The 21285-nt window shown below is 45.7% G+C and overlaps 1 protein-coding gene across 1 annotated transcript in view; it reads left to right on the plus strand.

Moving 5' to 3' along the window:
* Nucleotides 1-20874, plus strand: part of chst11 (carbohydrate (chondroitin 4) sulfotransferase 11) — a gene marked incomplete at its 3' end in the record, with an annotated part of 161968 nt that extends 141094 nt beyond the window's left edge. The window contains exons 3-5 of the mRNA XM_083660393.1: nt 15856-16085; nt 19970-20213; nt 20494-20874. Coding sequence (XP_083516519.1) covers nt 15856-16085; nt 19970-20213; nt 20494-20874 — 855 coding nt within the window. The remainder of the gene's footprint in view (nt 1-15855; nt 16086-19969; nt 20214-20493) is intronic.
* Nucleotides 20875-21285: the final 411 nt, after the last annotated feature.

Consider the following 21285-nt stretch of genomic DNA (forward strand, 5'->3'; position numbering starts at 1 on the left):
AACCCAAATGTCACTAAAGGAGGACCAGTCCAATCTCACCCAAATGACACTAAAGGAGGACCAGTCCAATCTCACCCAAATGACACTCAAGTGAAAGGAGGACCAGTCCAATCTCACCCAAATGACACTAAAGGAGGACCAGTCCAATCTAACCCAAATGACACTAAAGGAGGACCAGTCCAATCTCACCCAAATTACACTAAAGGAGGACCAGTCCAATCTAACCCAAATGTCACTAAAGGAGGACCAGTCCAATCTCACCCAAATGACACTCAAGTGAAAGGAGGACCAGTCCAATCTAACCCAAATGCCACTCAAGTGAAAGGAGGACCAGTCCAATCTCACCCAAATGACACTAAAGGAGGACCAGTCCAATCTCACCCAAATGACACTAAAGGAGGACCAGTCCAATCTCACCCAAATGACACTAAAGGAGGACCAGTCCAATCTCACCCAAATGACACTAAAGGAGGACCAGTCCAATCTCACCCAAATGACACTCAAGTGAAAGGAGGACCAGTCCAATCTCACCCAAATGACACTAAAGGAGGACCAGTCCAATCTCACCCAAATGACACTAAAGGAGGACCAGTCCAATCTCACCCAAATGACACTCAAGTGAAAGGAGGACCAGTCCAATCTAACTCAAATGCCACTAAAGGAGGACCAGTCCAATCTAACCCAAATGACACTAAAGGAGGACCAGTCCAATCTCACCCAAATGACACTAAAGGAGGACCAGTCCAATCTCACCCAAATGACACTAAAGGAGGACCAGTCCAATCTAACCCAAATGACACTAAAGGAGGACCAGTCCAATCTCACCCAAATGACACTAAAGGAGGACCAGTCCAATCTCACCCAAATGACACTCAAGTGAAAGGAGGACCAGTCCAATCTCACCCAAATGACACTAAAGGAGGACCAGTCCAATCTCACCCAAATGACACTAAAGGAGGACCAGTCCAATCTCACCCAAATGACACTCAAGTGAAAGGAGGACCAGTCCAATCTAACTCAAATGCCACTAAAGGAGGACCAGTCCAATCTAACCCAAATGACACTAAAGGAGGACCAGTCCAATCTCACCCAAATGACACTAAAGGAGGACCAGTCCAATCTCACCCAAATGACACTCAAGTGAAAGGAGGACCAGTCCAATCTAACCCAAATGTCACTAAAGGAGGACCAGTCAAATCTAACCCAAATGACACTCAAGTGAAAGGAGGACCAGTCCAATCTAACCCAAATGCTACTAAAGGAGGACCAGTCCAATCTCACCCAAATGACACTAAAGGAGGACCAGTCCAATCTAACCCAAATGACACTAAAGGAGGACCAGTCCAATCTCACCCAAATTACACTCAAGTGAAAGGAGGACCAGTCCAATCTCACCCAAATGACACTAAAGGAGGACCAGTCCAATCTCACCCAAATGACACTCAAGTGAAAGGAGGACCAGTCCAATCTCACCCAAATGACACTAAAGGAGGACCAGTCCAATCTAACCCAAATGACACTAAAGGAGGACCAGTCCAATCTAACCCAAATGACACTAAAGTGAAAGGAGGACCAGTCCAATCTAACCCAAATTACACTAAAGGAGGACCAGTCCAATCTAACCCAAATGACACTCAAGTGAAAGGAGGACCAGTCCAATCTCACCCAAATTACACTAAAGGAGGACCAGTCCAATCTAACCCAAATGTCACTAAAGGAGGACCAGTCCAATCTCACCCAAATGACACTCAAGTGAAAGGAGGACCAGTCCAATCTAACCCAAATGACACTCAAGTGAAAGGAGGACCAGTCCAATCTAACCCAAATGCCACTCAAGTGAAAGGAGGACCAGTCCAATCTCACCCAAATGACACTAAAGGAGGACCAGTCCAATCTCACCCAAATGACACTAAAGGAGGACCAGTCCAATCTCACCCAAATGACACTAAAGGAGGACCAGTCCAATCTAACCCAAATGACACTAAAGGAGGACCAGTCCAATCTCACCCAAATGACACTAAAGGAGGACCAGTCCAATCTCACCCAAATTACACTCAAGTGAAAGGAGGACCAGTCCAATCTCACCCAAATGACACTAAAGGAGGACCAGTCCAATCTCACCCAAATGACACTCAAGTGAAAGGAGGACCAGTCCAATCTCACCCAAATGACACTAAAGGAGGACCAGTCCAATCTCACCCAAATGACACTAAAGGAGGACCAGTCCAATCTCACCCAAATGACACTCAAGTGAAAGGAGGACCAGTCCAATCTAACTCAAATGCCACTAAAGGAGGACCAGTCCAATCTAACCCAAATTACACTAAAGGAGGACCAGTCCAATCTCACCCAAATGACACTAAAGGAGGACCAGTCCAATCTCACCCAAATGACACTAAAGGAGGACCAGTCCAATCTAACCCAAATGACACTAAAGGAGGACCAGTCCAATCTCACCCAAATGACACTAAAGGAGGACCAGTCCAATCTCACCCAAATGACACTCAAGTGAAAGGAGGACCAGTCCAATCTCACCCAAATGACACTAAAGGAGGACCAGTCCAATCTCACCCAAATGACACTAAAGGAGGACCAGTCCAATCTCACCCAAATGACACTCAAGTGAAAGGAGGACCAGTCCAATCTAACTCAAATGCCACTAAAGGAGGACCAGTCCAATCTAACCCAAATGACACTAAAGGAGGACCAGTCCAATCTCACCCAAATGACACTAAAGGAGGACCAGTCCAATCTCACCCAAATGACACTCAAGTGAAAGGAGGACCAGTCCAATCTAACCCAAATGTCACTAAAGGAGGACCAGTCAAATCTAACCCAAATGACACTCAAGTGAAAGGAGGACCAGTCCAATCTAACCCAAATGCTACTAAAGGAGGACCAGTCCAATCTCACCCAAATGACACTAAAGGAGGACCAGTCCAATCTAACCCAAATGACACTCAAGTGAAAGGAGGACCAGTCCAATCTCACCCAAATGACACTAAAGGAGGACCAGTCCAATCTAACCCAAATAACACTAAAGGAGGACCAGTCCAATCTCACCCAAATGACACTAAAGGAGGACCAGTCCAATCTAACCCAAATGCTACTAAAGGAGGACCAGTCCAATCTAACCCAAATGACACTAAAGGAGGACCAGTCCAATCTCACCCAAATGACACTAAAGGAGGACCAGTCCAATCTAACCCAAATGACACTAAATGAGGACCAGTCCAATCTAACCCAAATGCCACTAAAGGAGGACCAGTCCAATCTAACCCAAATGCCACTAAAGGAGGACCAGTCCAATCTAACCCAAATGCCACTAAAGGAGGACCAGTCCAATCTAACCCAAATGACACTCAAGTGAAAGGAGGACCAGTCCAATCTCACCCAAATGACACTAAAGGAGGACCAGTCCAATCTAACCCAAATGACACTAAAGGAGGACCAGTCCAATCTCACCCAAATGACACTAAAGGAGGACCAGTCCAATCTCACCCAAATGACACTCAAGTGAAAGGAGGACCAGTCCAATCTCACCCAAATGACACTAAAGGAGGACCAGTCCAATCTCACCCAAATGACACTAAAGGAGGACCAGTCCAATCTCACCCAAATGACACTCAAGTGAAAGGAGGACCAGTCCAATCTAACTCAAATGCCACTAAAGGAGGACCAGTCCAATCTAACCCAAATGACACTAAAGGAGGACCAGTCCAATCTCACCCAAATGTCACTAAAGGAGGACCAGTCAAATCTAACCCAAATGACACTCAAGTGAAAGGAGGACCAGTCCAATCTAACCCAAATGCTACTAAAGGAGGACCAGTCCAATCTCACCCAAATGACACTAAAGGAGGACCAGTCCAATCTAACCCAAATGACACTAAAGGAGGACCAGTCCAATCTCACCCAAATTACACTCAAGTGAAAGGAGGACCAGTCCAATCTCACCCAAATGACACTAAAGGAGGACCAGTCCAATCTAACCCAAATGTCACTAAAGGAGGACCAGTCCAATCTCACCCAAATGACACTAAAGGAGGACCAGTCCAATCTCACCCAAATGACACTCAAGTGAAAGGAGGACCAGTCCAATCTCACCCAAATGACACTAAAGGAGGACCAGTCCAATCTAACCCAAATGACACTAAAGGAGGACCAGTCCAATCTAACCCAAATGACACTAAAGTGAAAGGAGGACCAGTCCAATCTAACCCAAATTACACTAAAGGAGGACCAGTCCAATCTAACCCAAATGACACTCAAGTGAAAGGAGGACCAGTCCAATCTCACCCAAATTACACTAAAGGAGGACCAGTCCAATCTAACCCAAATGTCACTAAAGGAGGACCAGTCCAATCTCACCCAAATGACACTCAAGTGAAAGGAGGACCAGTCCAATCTAACCCAAATGACACTCAAGTGAAAGGAGGACCAGTCCAATCTAACCCAAATGCCACTCAAGTGAAAGGAGGACCAGTCCAATCTCACCCAAATGGCACTAAAGGAGGACCAGTCCAATCTCACCCAAATGACACTAAAGGAGGACCAGTCCAATCTCACCCAAATGACACTAAAGGAGGACCAGTCCAATCTAACCCAAATGACACTAAAGGAGGACCAGTCCAATCTCACCCAAATGACACTAAAGGAGGACCAGTCCAATCTCACCCAAATGACACTCAAGTGAAAGGAGGACCAGTCCAATCTCACCCAAATGACACTAAAGGAGGACCAGTCCAATCTCACCCAAATGACACTAAAGGAGGACCAGTCCAATCTCACCCAAATGACACTCAAGTGAAAGGAGGACCAGTCCAATCTAACTCAAATGCCACTAAAGGAGGACCAGTCCAATCTAACCCAAATTACACTAAAGGAGGACCAGTCCAATCTCACCCAAATGACACTAAAGGAGGACCAGTCCAATCTCACCCAAATGACACTAAAGGAGGACCAGTCCAATCTAACCCAAATGACACTAAAGGAGGACCAGTCCAATCTCACCCAAATGACACTCAAGTGAAAGGAGGACCAGTCCAATCTAACTCAAATGCCACTAAAGGAGGACCAGTCCAATCTAACCCAAATGACACTAAAGGAGGACCAGTCCAATCTCACCCAAATGACACTAAAGGAGGACCAGTCCAATCTCACCCAAATGACACTAAAGGAGGACCAGTCCAATCTAACCCAAATGACACTAAAGGAGGACCAGTCCAATCTCACCCAAATGACACTAAAGGAGGACCAGTCCAATCTCACCCAAATGACACTCAAGTGAAAGGAGGACCAGTCCAATCTCACCCAAATGACACTAAAGGAGGACCAGTCCAATCTCACCCAAATGACACTAAAGGAGGACCAGTCCAATCTCACCCAAATGACACTCAAGTGAAAGGAGGACCAGTCCAATCTAACTCAAATGCCACTAAAGGAGGACCAGTCCAATCTAACCCAAATGACATTAAAGGAGGACCAGTCCAATCTCACCCAAATGACACTAAAGGAGGACCAGTCCAAGCTCACCCAAATGACACTCAAGTGAAAGGAGGACCAGTCCAATCTAACCCAAATGTCACTAAAGGAGGACCAGTCAAATCTAACCCAAATGACACTCAAGTGAAAGGAGGACCAGTCCAATCTAACCCAAATGCTACTAAAGGAGGACCAGTCCAATCTCACCCAAATGACACTAAAGGAGGACCAGTCCAATCTAACCCAAATGACACTAAAGGAGGACCAGTCCAATCTCACCCAAATTACACTCAAGTGAAAGGAGGACCAGTCCAATCTCACCCCAATGACACTAAAGGAGGACCAGTCCAATCTCACCCAAATGACACTCAAGTGAAAGGAGGACCAGTCCAATCTCACCCAAATGACACTAAAGGAGGACCAGTCCAATCTAACCCAAATGACACTAAAGGAGGACCAGTCCAATCTAACCCAAATGACACTAAAGTGAAAGGAGGACCAGTCCAATCTAACCCAAATTACACTAAAGGAGGACCAGTCCAATCTAACCCAAATGACACTCAAGTGAAAGGAGGACCAGTCCAATCTCACCCAAATTACACTAAAGGAGGACCAGTCCAATCTAACCCAAATGTCACTAAAGGAGGACCAGTCCAATCTCACCCAAATGACACTCAAGTGAAAGGAGGACCAGTCCAATCTAACCCAAATGACACTCAAGTGAAAGGAGGACCAGTCCAATCTAACCCAAATGCCACTCAAGTGAAAGGAGGACCAGTCCAATCTCACCCAAATGACACTAAAGGAGGACCAGTCCAATCTCACCCAAATGACACTAAAGGAGGACCAGTCCAATCTCACCCAAATGACACTAAAGGAGGACCAGTCCAATCTAACCCAAATGACACTAAAGGAGGACCAGTCCAATCTCACCCAAATGACACTAAAGGAGGACCAGTCCAATCTCACCCAAATTACACTCAAGTGAAAGGAGGACCAGTCCAATCTCACCCAAATGACACTAAAGGAGGACCAGTCCAATCTCACCCAAATGACACTCAAGTGAAAGGAGGACCAGTCCAATCTAACCCAAATGACACTAAAGGAGGACCAGTCCAATCTCACCCAAATGACACTAAAGGAGGACCAGTCCAATCTCACCCAAATGACACTCAAGTGAAAGGAGGACCAGTCCAATCTAACTCAAATGCCACTAAAGGAGGACCAGTCCAATCTAACCCAAATTACACTAAAGGAGGACCAGTCCAATCTCACCCAAATGACACTAAAGGAGGACCAGTCCAATCTCACCCAAATGACACTAAAGGAGGACCAGTCCAATCTAACCCAAATGACACTAAAGGAGGACCAGTCCAATCTCACCCAAATGACACTAAAGGAGGACCAGTCCAATCTCACCCAAATGACACTAAAGGAGGACCAGTCCAATCTCACCCAAATGACACTCAAGTGAAAGGAGGACCAGTCCAATCTAACTCAAATGCCACTAAAGGAGGACCAGTCCAATCTAACCCAAATGACACTAAAGGAGGACCAGTCCAATCTCACCCAAATGACACTAAAGGAGGACCAGTCCAATCTCACCCAAATGACACTCAAGTGAAAGGAGGACCAGTCCAATCTAACCCAAATGTCACTAAAGGAGGACCAGTCAAATCTAACCCAAATGACACTCAAGTGAAAGGAGGACCAGTCCAATCTAACCCAAATGCTACTAAAGGAGGACCAGTCCAATCTCACCCAAATGACACTAAAGGAGGACCAGTCCAATCTAACCCAAATGACACTCAAGTGAAAGGAGGACCAGTCCAATCTCACCCAAATGACACTAAAGGAGGACCAGTCCAATCTAACCCAAATGACACTAAAGGAGGACCAGTCCAATCTCACCCAAATGACACTAAAGGAGGACCAGTCCAATCTAACCCAAATGCTACTAAAGGAGGACCAGTCCAATCTAACCCAAATGACACTAAAGGAGGACCAGTCCAATCTCACCCAAATGACACTAAAGGAGGACCAGTCCAATCTAACCCAAATGACACTAAATGAGGACCAGTCCAATCTAACCCAAATGCCACTAAAGGAGGACCAGTCCAATCTAACCCAAATGCCACTAAAGGAGGACCAGTCCAATCTAACCCAAATGCCACTAAAGGAGGACCAGTCCAATCTAACCCAAATGACACTCAAGTGAAAGGAGGACCAGTCCAATCTCACCCAAATGACACTAAAGGAGGACCAGTCCAATCTAACCCAAATGACACTAAAGGAGGACCAGTCCAATCTCACCCAAATGACACTAAAGGAGGACCAGTCCAATCTCACCCAAATGACACTCAAGTGAAAGGAGGACCAGTCCAATCTCACCCAAATGACACTAAAGGAGGACCAGTCCAATCTCACCCAAATGACACTAAAGGAGGACCAGTCCAATCTCACCCAAATGACACTCAAGTGAAAGGAGGACCAGTCCAATCTAACTCAAATGCCACTAAAGGAGGACCAGTCCAATCTAACCCAAATGACACTAAAGGAGGACCAGTCCAATCTCACCCAAATGTCACTAAAGGAGGACCAGTCCAATCTCACCCAAATGACACTCAAGTGAAAGGAGGACCAGTCCAATCTAACTCAAATGCCACTAAAGGAGGACCAGTCCAATCTAACCCAAATGACACTAAAGGAGGACCAGTCCAATCTCACCCAAATGTCACTAAAGGAGGACCAGTCAAATCTAACCCAAATGACACTCAAGTGAAAGGAGGACCAGTCCAATCTAACCCAAATGCTACTAAAGGAGGACCAGTCCAATCTCACCCAAATGACACTAAAGGAGGACCAGTCCAATCTAACCCAAATGACACTAAAGGAGGACCAGTCCAATCTCACCCAAATTACACTCAAGTGAAAGGAGGACCAGTCCAATCTCACCCAAATGACACTAAAGGAGGACCAGTCCAATCTAACCCAAATGTCACTAAAGGAGGACCAGTCCAATCTCACCCAAATGACACTAAAGGAGGACCAGTCCAATCTCACCCAAATGACACTCAAGTGAAAGGAGGACCAGTCCAATCTCACCCAAATGACACTAAAGGAGGACCAGTCCAATCTAACCCAAATGACACTAAAGGAGGACCAGTCCAATCTAACCCAAATGACACTAAAGTGAAAGGAGGACCAGTCCAATCTAACCAAAATTACACTAAAGGAGGACCAGTCCAATCTAACCCAAATGACACTCAAGTGAAAGGAGGACCAGTCCAATCTCACCCAAATTACACTAAAGGAGGACCAGTCCAATCTAACCCAAATGTCACTAAAGGAGGACCAGTCCAATCTCACCCAAATGACACTCAAGTGAAAGGAGGACCAGTCCAATCTAACCCAAATGACACTCAAGTGAAAGGAGGACCAGTCCAATCTAACCCAAATGCCACTCAAGTGAAAGGAGGACCAGTCCAATCTCACCCAAATGACACTAAAGGAGGACCAGTCCAATCTCACCCAAATGACACTAAAGGAGGACCAGTCCAATCTCACCCAAATGACACTAAAGGAGGACCAGTCCAATCTAACCCAAATGACACTAAAGGAGGACCAGTCCAATCTCACCCAAATGACACTAAAGGAGGACCAGTCCAATCTCACCCAAATGACACTCAAGTGAAAGGAGGACCAGTCCAATCTCACCCAAATGACACTAAAGGAGGACCAGTCCAATCTCACCCAAATGACACTAAAGGAGGACCAGTCCAATCTCACCCAAATGACACTCAAGTGAAAGGAGGACCAGTCCAATCTAACTCAAATGCCACTAAAGGAGGACCAGTCCAATCTAACCCAAATTACACTAAAGGAGGACCAGTCCAATCTCACCCAAATGACACTAAAGGAGGACCAGTCCAATCTCACCCAAATGACACTAAAGGAGGACCAGTCCAATCTAACCCAAATGACACTAAAGGAGGACCAGTCCAATCTCACCCAAATGACACTAAAGGAGGACCAGTCCAATCTCACCCAAATGACACTAAAGGAGGACCAGTCCAATCTCACCCAAATGACACTAAAGGAGGACCAGTCCAATCTCACCCAAATTACACTCAAGTGAAAGGAGGACCAGTCCAATCTAACTCAAATGCCACTAAAGGAGGACCAGTCCAATCTAACCCAAATGACACTAAAGGAGGACCAGTCCAATCTCACCCAAATGACACTAAAGGAGGACCAGTCCAATCTCACCCAAATGACACTCAAGTGAAAGGAGGACCAGTCCAATCTAACCCAAATGCTACTAAAGGAGGACCAGTCCAATCTCACCCAAATGACACTAAAGGAGGACCAGTCCAATCTAACCCAAATGACACTCAAGTGAAAGGAGGACCAGTCCAATCTCACCCAAATGACACTAAAGGAGGACCAGTCCAATCTAACCCAAATGACACTAAAGGAGGACCAGTCCAATCTCACCCAAATGACACTAAAGGAGGACCAGTCCAATCTAACCCAAATGCTACTAAAGGAGGACCAGTCCAATCTAACCCAAATGACACTAAAGGAGGACCAGTCCAATCTCACCCAAATGACACTAAAGGAGGACCAGTCCAATCTAACCCAAATGACACTAAATGAGGACCAGTCCAATCTAACCCAAATGCCACTAAAGGAGGACCAGTCCAATCTAACCCAAATGCCACTAAAGGAGGACCAGTCCAATCTAACCCAAATGCCACTAAAGGAGGACCAGTCCAATCTAACCCAAATGACACTCAAGTGAAAGGAGGACCAGTCCAATCTCACCCAAATGACACTAAAGGAGGACCAGTCCAATCTAACCCAAATGACACTAAAGGAGGACCAGTCCAATCTAACCCAAATGACACTAAAGGAGGACCAGTCCAATCTAACCCAAATGACACTAAAGGAGGACCAGTCCAATCTCACCCAAATGACACTAAAGGAGGACCAGTCCAATCTAACCCAAATGACACTAAATGAGGACCAGTCCAATCTAACCCAAATGCCACTAAAGGAGGACCAGTCCAATCTAACCCAAATGCCACTAAAGGAGGACCAGTCCAATCTAACCCAAATGACACTCAAGTGAAAGGAGGACCAGTCCAATCTCACCCAAATGACACTAAAGGAGGACCAGTCCAATCTCACCCACATGACACTCAAGTGAAAGGAGGACCAGTCCAATCTCACCCAAATGACACTAAAGGAGGACCAGTCCAATCTAACCCAAATGACACTAAAGAGGACCAGTCCAATCTCACTCAAATGACACTAAAGTGAGGAGAAATACAGCAGCAGTGCTTCACTTTCACCTTATTCAGTTTGGACTCCAGGGATGGATATTGGAGCCAAGTCCTGTGTCTGCAGACAGCCATTTCAACCCATGTCCATCTGTTAACAAGTCTTCCAGAGCTGTAATGAGCGCCAACAATAGGAGGAGCAGAGCCATAACGGCCTTACAGATCATAAATAGAGCTGCACAATTAATTGAAAAAATATCTATATAGCAATATTGACTGCTGCAATTTCCCCAGTGCAAGAGGAGGCAGCTGGTTTTCTTGGAGGAAACAAGGTTTCCAGGCAGCCAACAAAGTGTTGTGGGACTTTGCAGCAGGAACCCTGGGCTCCAAATCATGTTTCATTAACATCTCATTTTCTCTCCTAACACATTTTTTCCTTTTTCTTTTTTTAAATTTTTTAAGTGCTGAAGAATAAATTATCAAGGCAAAGCTGTTTCCATATATATGCTAAATCATTGCCATCGTAGCATTCAGCAGGGAAATAATAGTTTTTGGTCAATATCTTACCGCCCTAATAATGACTATAATGATTGGTTTTGACAGATCACATTCTATGTTGTGATTTCAATTCAATATCCAGATATGGATTTCTTTCTTTCTTTCTTTCTTTCTTTCTTTCTTTCTTTCTTTCTTTCTTTCTTTCTTGATTCATTACAGTCACACATCTAGAAGAGTTTGCGTCACCTCAGATCATATTTCAAAATCATAACAAGAGTGAGAATTATACAGCCGTGGCGGGTGGGAAAGGAAGACTTGGAATATGCAAAACGCACTATGTATTCCTCTCCCGGCGCGTTTTCTCGCACATATCAACGACAAACAATGTTTGAAGATGAGGGTGGAGGTTTTCTGTCAACACCATCATTTTAATGGCCAGTCATTCTCCAACTGTTTTCTCCAAGTTTTGATGGACAACTTTTCCAGAGAGAATGGATGTGTTTGCTAAAAGAGACTGCATATGCACACACACACACACACACACACACACACACACACACACACACACACACACACACACACACAGGCCCGCTCACTCGCTCACATATAAATCAATAATATGCTGTAGCCACTAACACTGACCAATTTATCATTTAGTGGAACTGCTGACATGAAGGTTTGAGGCTCCTGGGGGACCTCCACCAATCAAACTGAATTGGCCATATTATGTGGAGGTGCTAACTACTTTTATCGGTGTCGTGTAATGACTCTGGCTACTACATGTTGCTCTTTTTCCGATGCCGACGCGTTAGTTCACGGTGTCACAGGCGGCTATAATGAACGGCGAAATCGGTTGGTAATGCTACCGCTCTCCCACGGGAACGGCTCGACGTGGCCAGAGGCCAGCGACCTCCGTCGCCGCTTCCTCTGAGAGTCCGATATCTCCTCCTGTCATCTCAAACGGCACCGCTGAGTTTCTCGGGGAGATACGATGGCAGAAAGTAATCCTGTGGGAAGAGGAGCGATAAGGAGAACAAACCGAGGCAGAGAGTGAGAGATGACAAGATTCCCTCCTCTTCCCTCCTGTTAATGACAGTGCTAGTTCTCCTCTGGGATGTGGTGGCTGGATGGCTGTGTGGTGGATGGCTGTGAATATGTGTGAATCATAGCTTTGTGTGATGGGAGATTTTAATCAACAAAGAGGCGTTATTCGCTCGGCGCTGTTATGCCTTAGCGGGCTTTGATGTGTCGCGGGCGCTGCCATGAACAGGGAGGAGTGGAGGAGACAAAGAGAAAAGGAGTGGGCGGGGGGGAAGTTGTTCGTCGTCCATCATGGCTTGTCGACTCCCTCCAGTTGTTTTGGTGTCAATGAGCATGCCGGGGGCAGGGCTTGATTTGACAGGAGAGAGGGAGAGGCAAGCGTGGTTGGAGGGGCGAAGGGACAAAGGAAGATGCTAACAGGTTAAAAGAATAGAGAGCCAAAGTCCCTCCCCACCAGTGTCTGAAAAAAACATGAATGGTGGTGAACGAAGAGAGACGTTACTTTTTTGATCCCGTTTGGATTGTGCCACGGGGTACGCATATGTTTGTCAACTTAAAAGACAACTTTGCAAGTCAAGAAAGTGGCAGTTTGTGGTAAAACTGTGGCACTATAAGTTATACATCAGAAAGACTACGCACAAGCAGTCGCATAAGTGACGTCTCTCACACCAGGCCATGTTGGTGTTGGTGTGACGTATATTGTGCAACACGAGAGATGTAGTCGATTGTCTTGAGTGGTTTCATACAAAAGTACACATTAGGTTTTCTTTCTTGACATGCATAGTTATCTTTTAAATTGACAAAATTTACATGTGGACCTCATGGCACAATTCAAACGGGATCAAAGAAAGTATTGTCTCTCGCCATTCACCACCATTCATATTTTTTTCAGAGGCTGGTACGCATGGTAAGGCAGGAAGTGATGTCCACTTTGGCTCTCCATAGTTTGCCCAAAAATGAAAATGCTATCATCATGTCCATGACTTGAGTGACTGGGTGTCCTCACTTCTCCATGACAATGCTGAGGAAGGCCTTTTGGCTGAAACGTCCGTTGCTGCTGTCTGTCCCAGATGACTCACTTTTGAAAGGACATTAGTCTGCTGGCCTGTTCTCTTTTTTATCAGTCTTTGTTGGCCCGGCACCTAAGTTTTCTCATTGGATTGAGTGTGCTCGCTATTGCTGAATCTGGACTCACTTCTCTGTACCCTGACCCTGGCGGGGCCGCTGGTCCAGCGCCGTGGGAAAAGAATAGAGAGATGGGAGGTAGGTCAATAACTGAATAAATTCATCCTGATAGAGAAACCAGATAGCTTGCATGTGAAGCATTAATGAAGACGACGCTGGACGAGGGTCTGAAAGAGCAATGACCTGTACCCTGTCCTCCCACATGAATATCCCATAATGGGGCTTATTTAAAAAGTAACGGCCTGTGAAGCACAACTTTCACAGACATAATTATGAACCATCTCATTTTTTACCCTCCATGACTTCGTAATTGTGGTATTTCCGTTCTGGATAATTGATTTGGAGGCGCGGAACTTGGCACAGAAGCGCTTTTGTACGTGGTGGTCAGATAAAGAGGTGTAAAAGATTGGTTTCCTCCCCATGTCCTCACGGCAAGCTGTGCAAATGATGAATTGGCTACTCGCGACATGGTCCAAGACTAGCTTCAAACAGCAACACACACCAACCCGTCACAAAGCTGTCTGCATGTGTAGCGCGCGGCGGTGGTCCCGGAGTCCGAGTTATTTCAGCACTTCATTTGTAGTCATGGCCGACGTTAGGGCTGAATGGCTGGCCTTGTCGCGAGCGCTATAGAGCGGTAAAGATGCAGGCCATGATATATTCAATTGAGATTCCCAGAGGAACCTGGGCTCTGCCCTGGAGGGGAATTCAGACCCAGAGGAAAAATAATCAAGAGGCTTAAGAAAACATTCCTGCTCTTCAGAGGCTCAACCATCCTCCCCGACTCAAACTGCCGTGATTCCTCCATTACAGTCTCACCGTGGATATGAAATAGGCCCCAGCTGAGTGATTGCTGACTGTAACCGTGTATATAGAACACTATCAATATCTCTCAATATCATTATTTTTACTTGATCCCCGTGGTCTAATCTGTTATCATAGCCCGCTGAGCGAGCGACTGAGAAAGGGGGAAAGATAAATGTAAGTCAATAAAGAGATGAGTATGATAATAAAGCCTGAGATTAATAATGCTCTCCCTCACTACTGTATCTGTCTGTCTGTCTTTCTCTCTCTCTCTCTCTCTCTCGCCCTCTCTCTCTTAATACAAGTTTCTATTCAATTCAAAACACGTTATTGGCATGGTGAGATTTTCCTTGTATTGCCAAAACAGCTATACAGCATGAACAAATATAGAAAAAAGGCAGCAAAAGCAAACAACAAGTCAACAAAATTAACTGTAAACATTTAAGAGACAAACTGTAGAGGTTTTGCAGTCACCAGCTTCTGGTGTCATGATGAAGGTCCAGTGGAGAATTGGTGTTAATAATGTCTTAATATATTGGCTAAACATCCAGGCTAGAAAAAGAGATATCTGAAAAATAGATCAATTCAGTAACATTATAAAACTGAATAGTCAGGTTGATTTGTTTACATATTTATTCTCTTTCGCTCTATACTCCAAAACACTCTAAGTTAAGCTGTACTGTAGCTTGAAAGAGCTAACTAAGCTAACCCTAGCGTCTACTAGGTAGCCTACGCTAGTGTTAACACACGTATCCTATAATAAGAAGGTGTGTGTGTGTGTGTGTGTGTGTGTGTGTGTGTGTGTGTGTGTGTGTGTGTGTGAGAGCCGAAATTATGTTCGTGCAACAGCTATGCCATCTCATGTGCGATCGCGCTGAATCTTTCAGGAAGTGTAAAGAGCAGCCCTGCGGGTGATCTAACAGATAACTAATTATCTAATACAGGTAATTAGGGCCGACTAAACGGGCAGAAATGGCTAATTAGTTGCCACAAAGAGTGAACACAGGTTCAGCACCATGGAGAGCTCCATTCGTTAGCTACTGATGGAGCTTACCTGAGTGGAGGAGCACAGCTGAGCCGAGTTGAAATCAGCCTGGGAAGTGGATCATGAAAAGCCTCTGGGGGGGAGAGAGCAGAGGCTGAATGCCAACTCTGTGAGCAAGGCCTGACTAAATGGGCAGTCACACAGGGATGGGTATTCCGCTAGTTAACAAGAAAGCAAGCAAATAATAAACATCTTGTCCCCGACCAGAGATATATCGTTCCACCCTTGGGTCAGTCCCATTCATTGTCAATGCTGCCCCCTCATGGCACAAGGTCAACATTACAGTGTAACTAACAAGCAAACAGACGGATGGAGATCAGTGATGATCAGTCAGAAACAGCCAAGTTGTGGGAGCTGTACGTTTAGAAACCCAATCAGCTGTTCACAACCACTGTTGCCCAAGATCTTACCTTTGACCTCGGCCACCGTGACCGGAGGGAAAGTCACCTCCTGAAAGCCCTCTTATTTCTATTTCACAGCGATCTCTCTCTCTCTCTCTCTCCCTCCCTCCAGTCGGAGTTGTCGGGCACGGCCATGCTGCACCAGGCCAGGAGGGACCAGGTGGTGGATTCGTGTCGGGTGTACAGCGCGTCCAGTCGCAAGAGGAGAGTCCTGACGCCCGGAGACCTCAAACACCTGGTGGTGGACGAGGACCATGAGCTCATCTACTGCTACGTCCCCAAGGTGGCCTGCACCAACTGGAAACGAGTCATGATGGTGCTCACGGGGCGGGGCAAATACAGGTTGGTCTCCCTCTCTGTCTCTCTCCGAACAAACCAACATGAGACAGAACAAAACGTACTGTACAACAGAGTACCATGAGCCACTATATATATATATATATATATATATATATATATATATATATATATACATATACATACATATAATGTATATACAGTATATGCGAGCTATGCGAGTGAATGGACACCGTGTTTATTGCACGGGCGAAAAAAAGGCATATTCCACTGCCAGGGTCAACATGGGCATGCAAACACACGCACACATACTATTATATAATAATAATAACAATAATTGTATATATATACTGTGTATATATACATATATATATATATATATATATATATATATATATACACAGTATATATATACAATTATTGTTATTATTATTATATTCTATTTATCCAAATAAACTCAGTTTCAAGAAAATATATTAAAAAATAACCAATTATCTCTCTCTGTCTATCTGATATCAGTTCTCTCTCTCTCGTAACGGACAAGCCCGTCTTTTATTGTCACACGAACACCACAATACATGCATGCGGCCACAACACACTTATGCTGACGGTGGCCGGTGAAAAGTGTCCTCTGCATTTAACCCATCCAGGCATGTCCTTTCCTCCGGGGGGCAGGCCAGGAGCAGTGGTCGCTTTCTTGTACAGCGCCCAGGGACCAACTTTGGATGTTGTCGTCACTGGTCGGATGACGATGACGATCTGATCTTCTGCATGTTTTTAGTGGGGGGGTTGTATATGGAGGAACCCCCTGGGGGAGCACGGGGAGAACATGCAAACTCCACACAGAGAGAAAGGCCCTTACGACGAGATACCCCACCTGGGCAGTAGGCACTGAAGATATGGGGGGAACACAACCACAGCGCCCACAGTGTCCCAGGCGAGAATCAAACTCAGGACCTTCTGACTGTGAGGCGACAGCGCTACCGACTGCGCCACCGTACCCCCAGACAGAGATCTGAAACTATCAGATAGAGGGAGACAACTATCAGATCGACAGAGACAGATAATTGGTGAACTATGTCTATCTATGTATTATGTCTATTATGTATATCTATGTATTATGATTTCAGTTTGAATACAACAATTTGACAGGTCTGCCAACTCGCATTGATGGTGCACTGTGAGACTCAAGTAATTGACACTTCTCACAACACTCTTCACACCACAAGTGCATTTTCTCGCAGTCAAAAATAAATTCATGCTGTAATTATACCGGTAACTTAGCCTGCATGAATTATGCCAGACATATGGACTGTCACACGAAAATGAGAGACACGGAATCCTGATGAGAAAACTTTTGCTTTTATAGCCTACTCCATGCGGGTTTCTCCCATGGTTTCTCCAGAGTGTTGAAAATCTCCACTTTACATTTGCACTTTGCGCATAGTTAGAAAATAAATAACTTTTCTGGCAGCAGCTCCTCTCCTCTCCTGCCACAGGCAGGCAGGAGTCCCCTTTGCGTCACGATGGAGGGCATCATGGGCATGCGCAGAAAGAACACAGCCAAAGAGTAACCAGTTTCATTGTTTACATGATAAACAAGGCTAGGTCGAGACCTACCCTGCTGAATAGACCAGGTCTATGCTGGTTCTTTCAGCAGGGTAGCATATCGCCGGTGTGGTAAAGTGTGCACATATCATGTTTCTCATAGGATGATTGCGGAATTGGATGTTATCTGGAGGGGAAAATGTAGCCTAAAAAAAGGGTTCATGTGTTAAATGAACCTACCGTTCATCAATTCTAAACGTCATGCAGCTCTTTATTTTCTGTGGAGCAGTGCTGTAGTGGTCACTGGTCAAAAAAGTGGATAACCTAATTTCTGAGGCAGTTTTCTCACATCGTGCTGTTATCTAAAGAAAAGGTGGATAAATAAACTTCAGTCGCCCATATAGGCTACGAGACTATGAGGCTAGAACAACTGAAACTGAATCATATATCCCTAATCTAATTTTATTCTTATCAGCATCATAATCATCGTTGTGGCTACGCTTCAAACACAAGGAGCAGACAGAAAGTAAACGCTGGAAGAACGCCGGTCCGCCCGCAATATGCAATTAAGCAGATTGAAAACAACATTAGCTCAGCAGCTGGAGCTAGCTTGATAGCTACCAGCTAACAAGTTGTTGTTGTTCAAATTGATTTATTTAGGAAAAACCCCTTGAGATGAATCATCTCGTTTTCGAGGGGGTCCTAAGATACAGTTAAGTAAGTAAGTTAACACGCTGTTCTGGCTGCAATATGCAATTAAGCAGATTGAAAACAACAACATTAGCTCAGCAGCTGTGGGACGCCAGTGCTGCCTTGGCGCACAAGTGTACAACTTTCTCTAACGCTCACAACTTTCTCTATAGACGGTTTTCACCTGTGTGTTGCGCAATAGCTACAACCCCTCAGCACTTCGGTTTGTTATACTCGAATTATAAACCGGAAACCGGAGTACGTTATAAATATAGTCACGTTATAAACAACTAACCAACGCTGGGGGTCCGTATGGAAACAGTGTTACTCGAAATGGTTAAAAGTTAAATCAATTTGGTCATTCAGTGGCGTTTTACTAGCCTGGTAAACCAGCCCGTCACGTGAACTCACATTTCATTTGGTTCTCCGTGACGGTCTGGCCCCGGCGCCATGGGGGGGGTTTAGCAGGGGCGGGAGCATGGGCGGGCGTAGTTGCCTTGACAGACAACTCCTTCAGCCAATCAGCGTCGGATCCAGTCAAACCCAAATCCACTCGTGAGAATGGCAAAAACATATTTTCCGCCGAGAAACTCTGCGGTTGCGGCGATACTCCTGTACTTATTTAATTGTTGTTATTGAATCTATTTCTGCAATAACTGCACTCTATGGCTGTTTAAACTAGACAAACGCTGACATGACTCCTCGAGACGATCAGGCAAGGAGGCGACCATTACTGTTTTGTTAGTGCACTGCTAGTGGCGTTCCTAATTGGCCAACTTGCGCTGTCAATCACAGCGGAGTCGCTGATTGGCTCTTCCGCTCTGCAGCTTCTGCTAAACCCTCCCCATGGCGTCGGGGCCAGACCGTCACGGAGAGCCAAATGAAATGTGAGTTCACGTGACGGGCTGGTTTACCAGGCTAGCATTTTACTGCCATGTAAAGTAACTAACGTTAGCCCTAGCGGCATTAGCCACAGTAGCCGACTACCCATAATGCATTACGTTATCCCAGCAAAAATAAATAGTAATAATATTTTGCTAAACTGAGCACACAAGGGTAATCTAAATGGTTAGTTTGACCATCTACATTTTTTTCTAAACTTATAAAAGTGACATATTAACCCTTAACGGCTGTAGAGCAGAATGGCTCTGATGTAAAACCCTCATAGACAGTTTTCACAGAATAGTCACTCCTCCACCGTATGTCTTTTTGAAAGCAGAGTACAGCACTGTACAGCAGTGACCAGTGGGACGACCAATTATAAACCGGAAAGCGGAGTATGTTATAAACGTTATAAATAAAGTCACGTTATAAACAACTAACCAACAAGGTTTTCACAGAATAGTCACTCACCCTATGTTAGCGGAGTATAGCGCCGTACAGCGGTGACCAGTGGGACGACCAAACAGGATGAGCACGCAGGTGGTCCCCAGGTCGGTCCCCAGGTCGGGCACGCAAATTGTCTGGATGAGTGGAGATGACAGGCCGCCGTGGCGCATTTGCGCACACACCGGCCAAAAAGATATATTTTTATCGGTTTATGAAAAGGTTTATGTTACCCCTCTGCAACCAATTGTTTGGGCTTGTTTAATCTGGTTGAGGTGTTTATATGGAGCATTTTTAAGCCTTTTAGGCTTTATAATCTGATTATTAGGCTCCATGTAAACTACTGTCCTCTCTCTTTTCCACAGCGACCCGATGGAAATCCCCTCCAACGAAGCCCATGTTCCTTCCAACCTGAAGACACTGAACCAGTACAGCATCGCCGAGATCAACCACCGTCTCAAGAACTACCTCAAGTTCCTCTTTGTGCGTGACCCCTTCGAGAGGCTGGTCTCCGCCTACCGCAACAAGTTCACCCTCAAGTACAACTCCTCCTTCCACAAGCGCTTCGGCACCCGCATCGTCCGGCGCTACCGCAAGAATGCCACACAGGTAGTGATGAAATTATCACCGGTTTAATGATAAACCGTGTTAGTATTACTGTTTCAAATTTGAATTATCATTTAAACACAGTAAATATGTGTCCATCGTCAACAAATATTAGCAACAGTCTGGAGTTTTTAATATAAAACTTGGTGTAATGAGTGAATCAGTACTTTTTGAACATTTCCAGCACATTTTAACAATACCGTAATAATGCTGATAACCGTGATAATTTTTGTCGCTATAATCGCGATATGACATTTTCATACCGTCTCATCTCTACACGCAGGACGCCCTGGTCAACGGCGCCGACGTCAAGTTCAAGGAGTTCGCCGAGTACCTGGCGGACCCGGCCACCCAGCGCGACGGCCCGCTCAACGAGCACTGGCAGACGGTCTACCAGCTGTGCCACCCGTGTCACATCCACTACGACCTGGTGGGCAAGTACGAGACGCTGGAGGAAGACGCCAACTACGTGCTGCGGCTGGCCGGCGTGGGCGAGTCCCTGCGCTTCCCGAGCTACGCCAAGTCCACGCGCACCACGGACGCCATGACGGCCCAGTTCTTCAGCAATATCAGCACTCAGCAGCAGGTGCAGCTCTACCAGCTCTACAAGCTGGACTTCCTCATGTTCAACTACTCCACGCCCAGCTACCTCCGGCTGGACTAAAGGTGGACGCAGGGTCGGGACTCTGGAAGAGGCCGCCTTGTTCGAGGAGAGGCATAAAAAAAGTGAGCAAAGAGGGGGAATTTTTTGGAAGCAAACTTGATTTAAAAAAAACTGTCGTCGTTCCTTGCAGGGGTGGGGTCTGAGGTAGACATGCAGAATGGACAGAGGAAAGGTGATGCGTGCTTGTCTGGGAGGCTGCCCAATCAACTCGGGGTAATATGTGAGACAGAGAGTGCTGATTGGCAATCAAGATGGGAATTGGGAGCGAACGGACCAAAAGCATGCAAAGACTAAATGTCTGAGTGAAGCAGGTCTTCAATGTGATTTTAAAAGGGGGACTTAACTTTAGAGGACGGATGGACGGACACGCAGGAGGATTCTCGTAGAGAGTCGACGATGTTCCCCACATGT

The sequence above is a fragment of the Poromitra crassiceps genome (assembly GCF_964638095.1).
Source record: "Poromitra crassiceps genome assembly, chromosome: 2".
In the NCBI taxonomy this organism is placed as follows: domain Eukaryota; kingdom Metazoa; phylum Chordata; class Actinopteri; order Beryciformes; family Melamphaidae; genus Poromitra; species Poromitra crassiceps.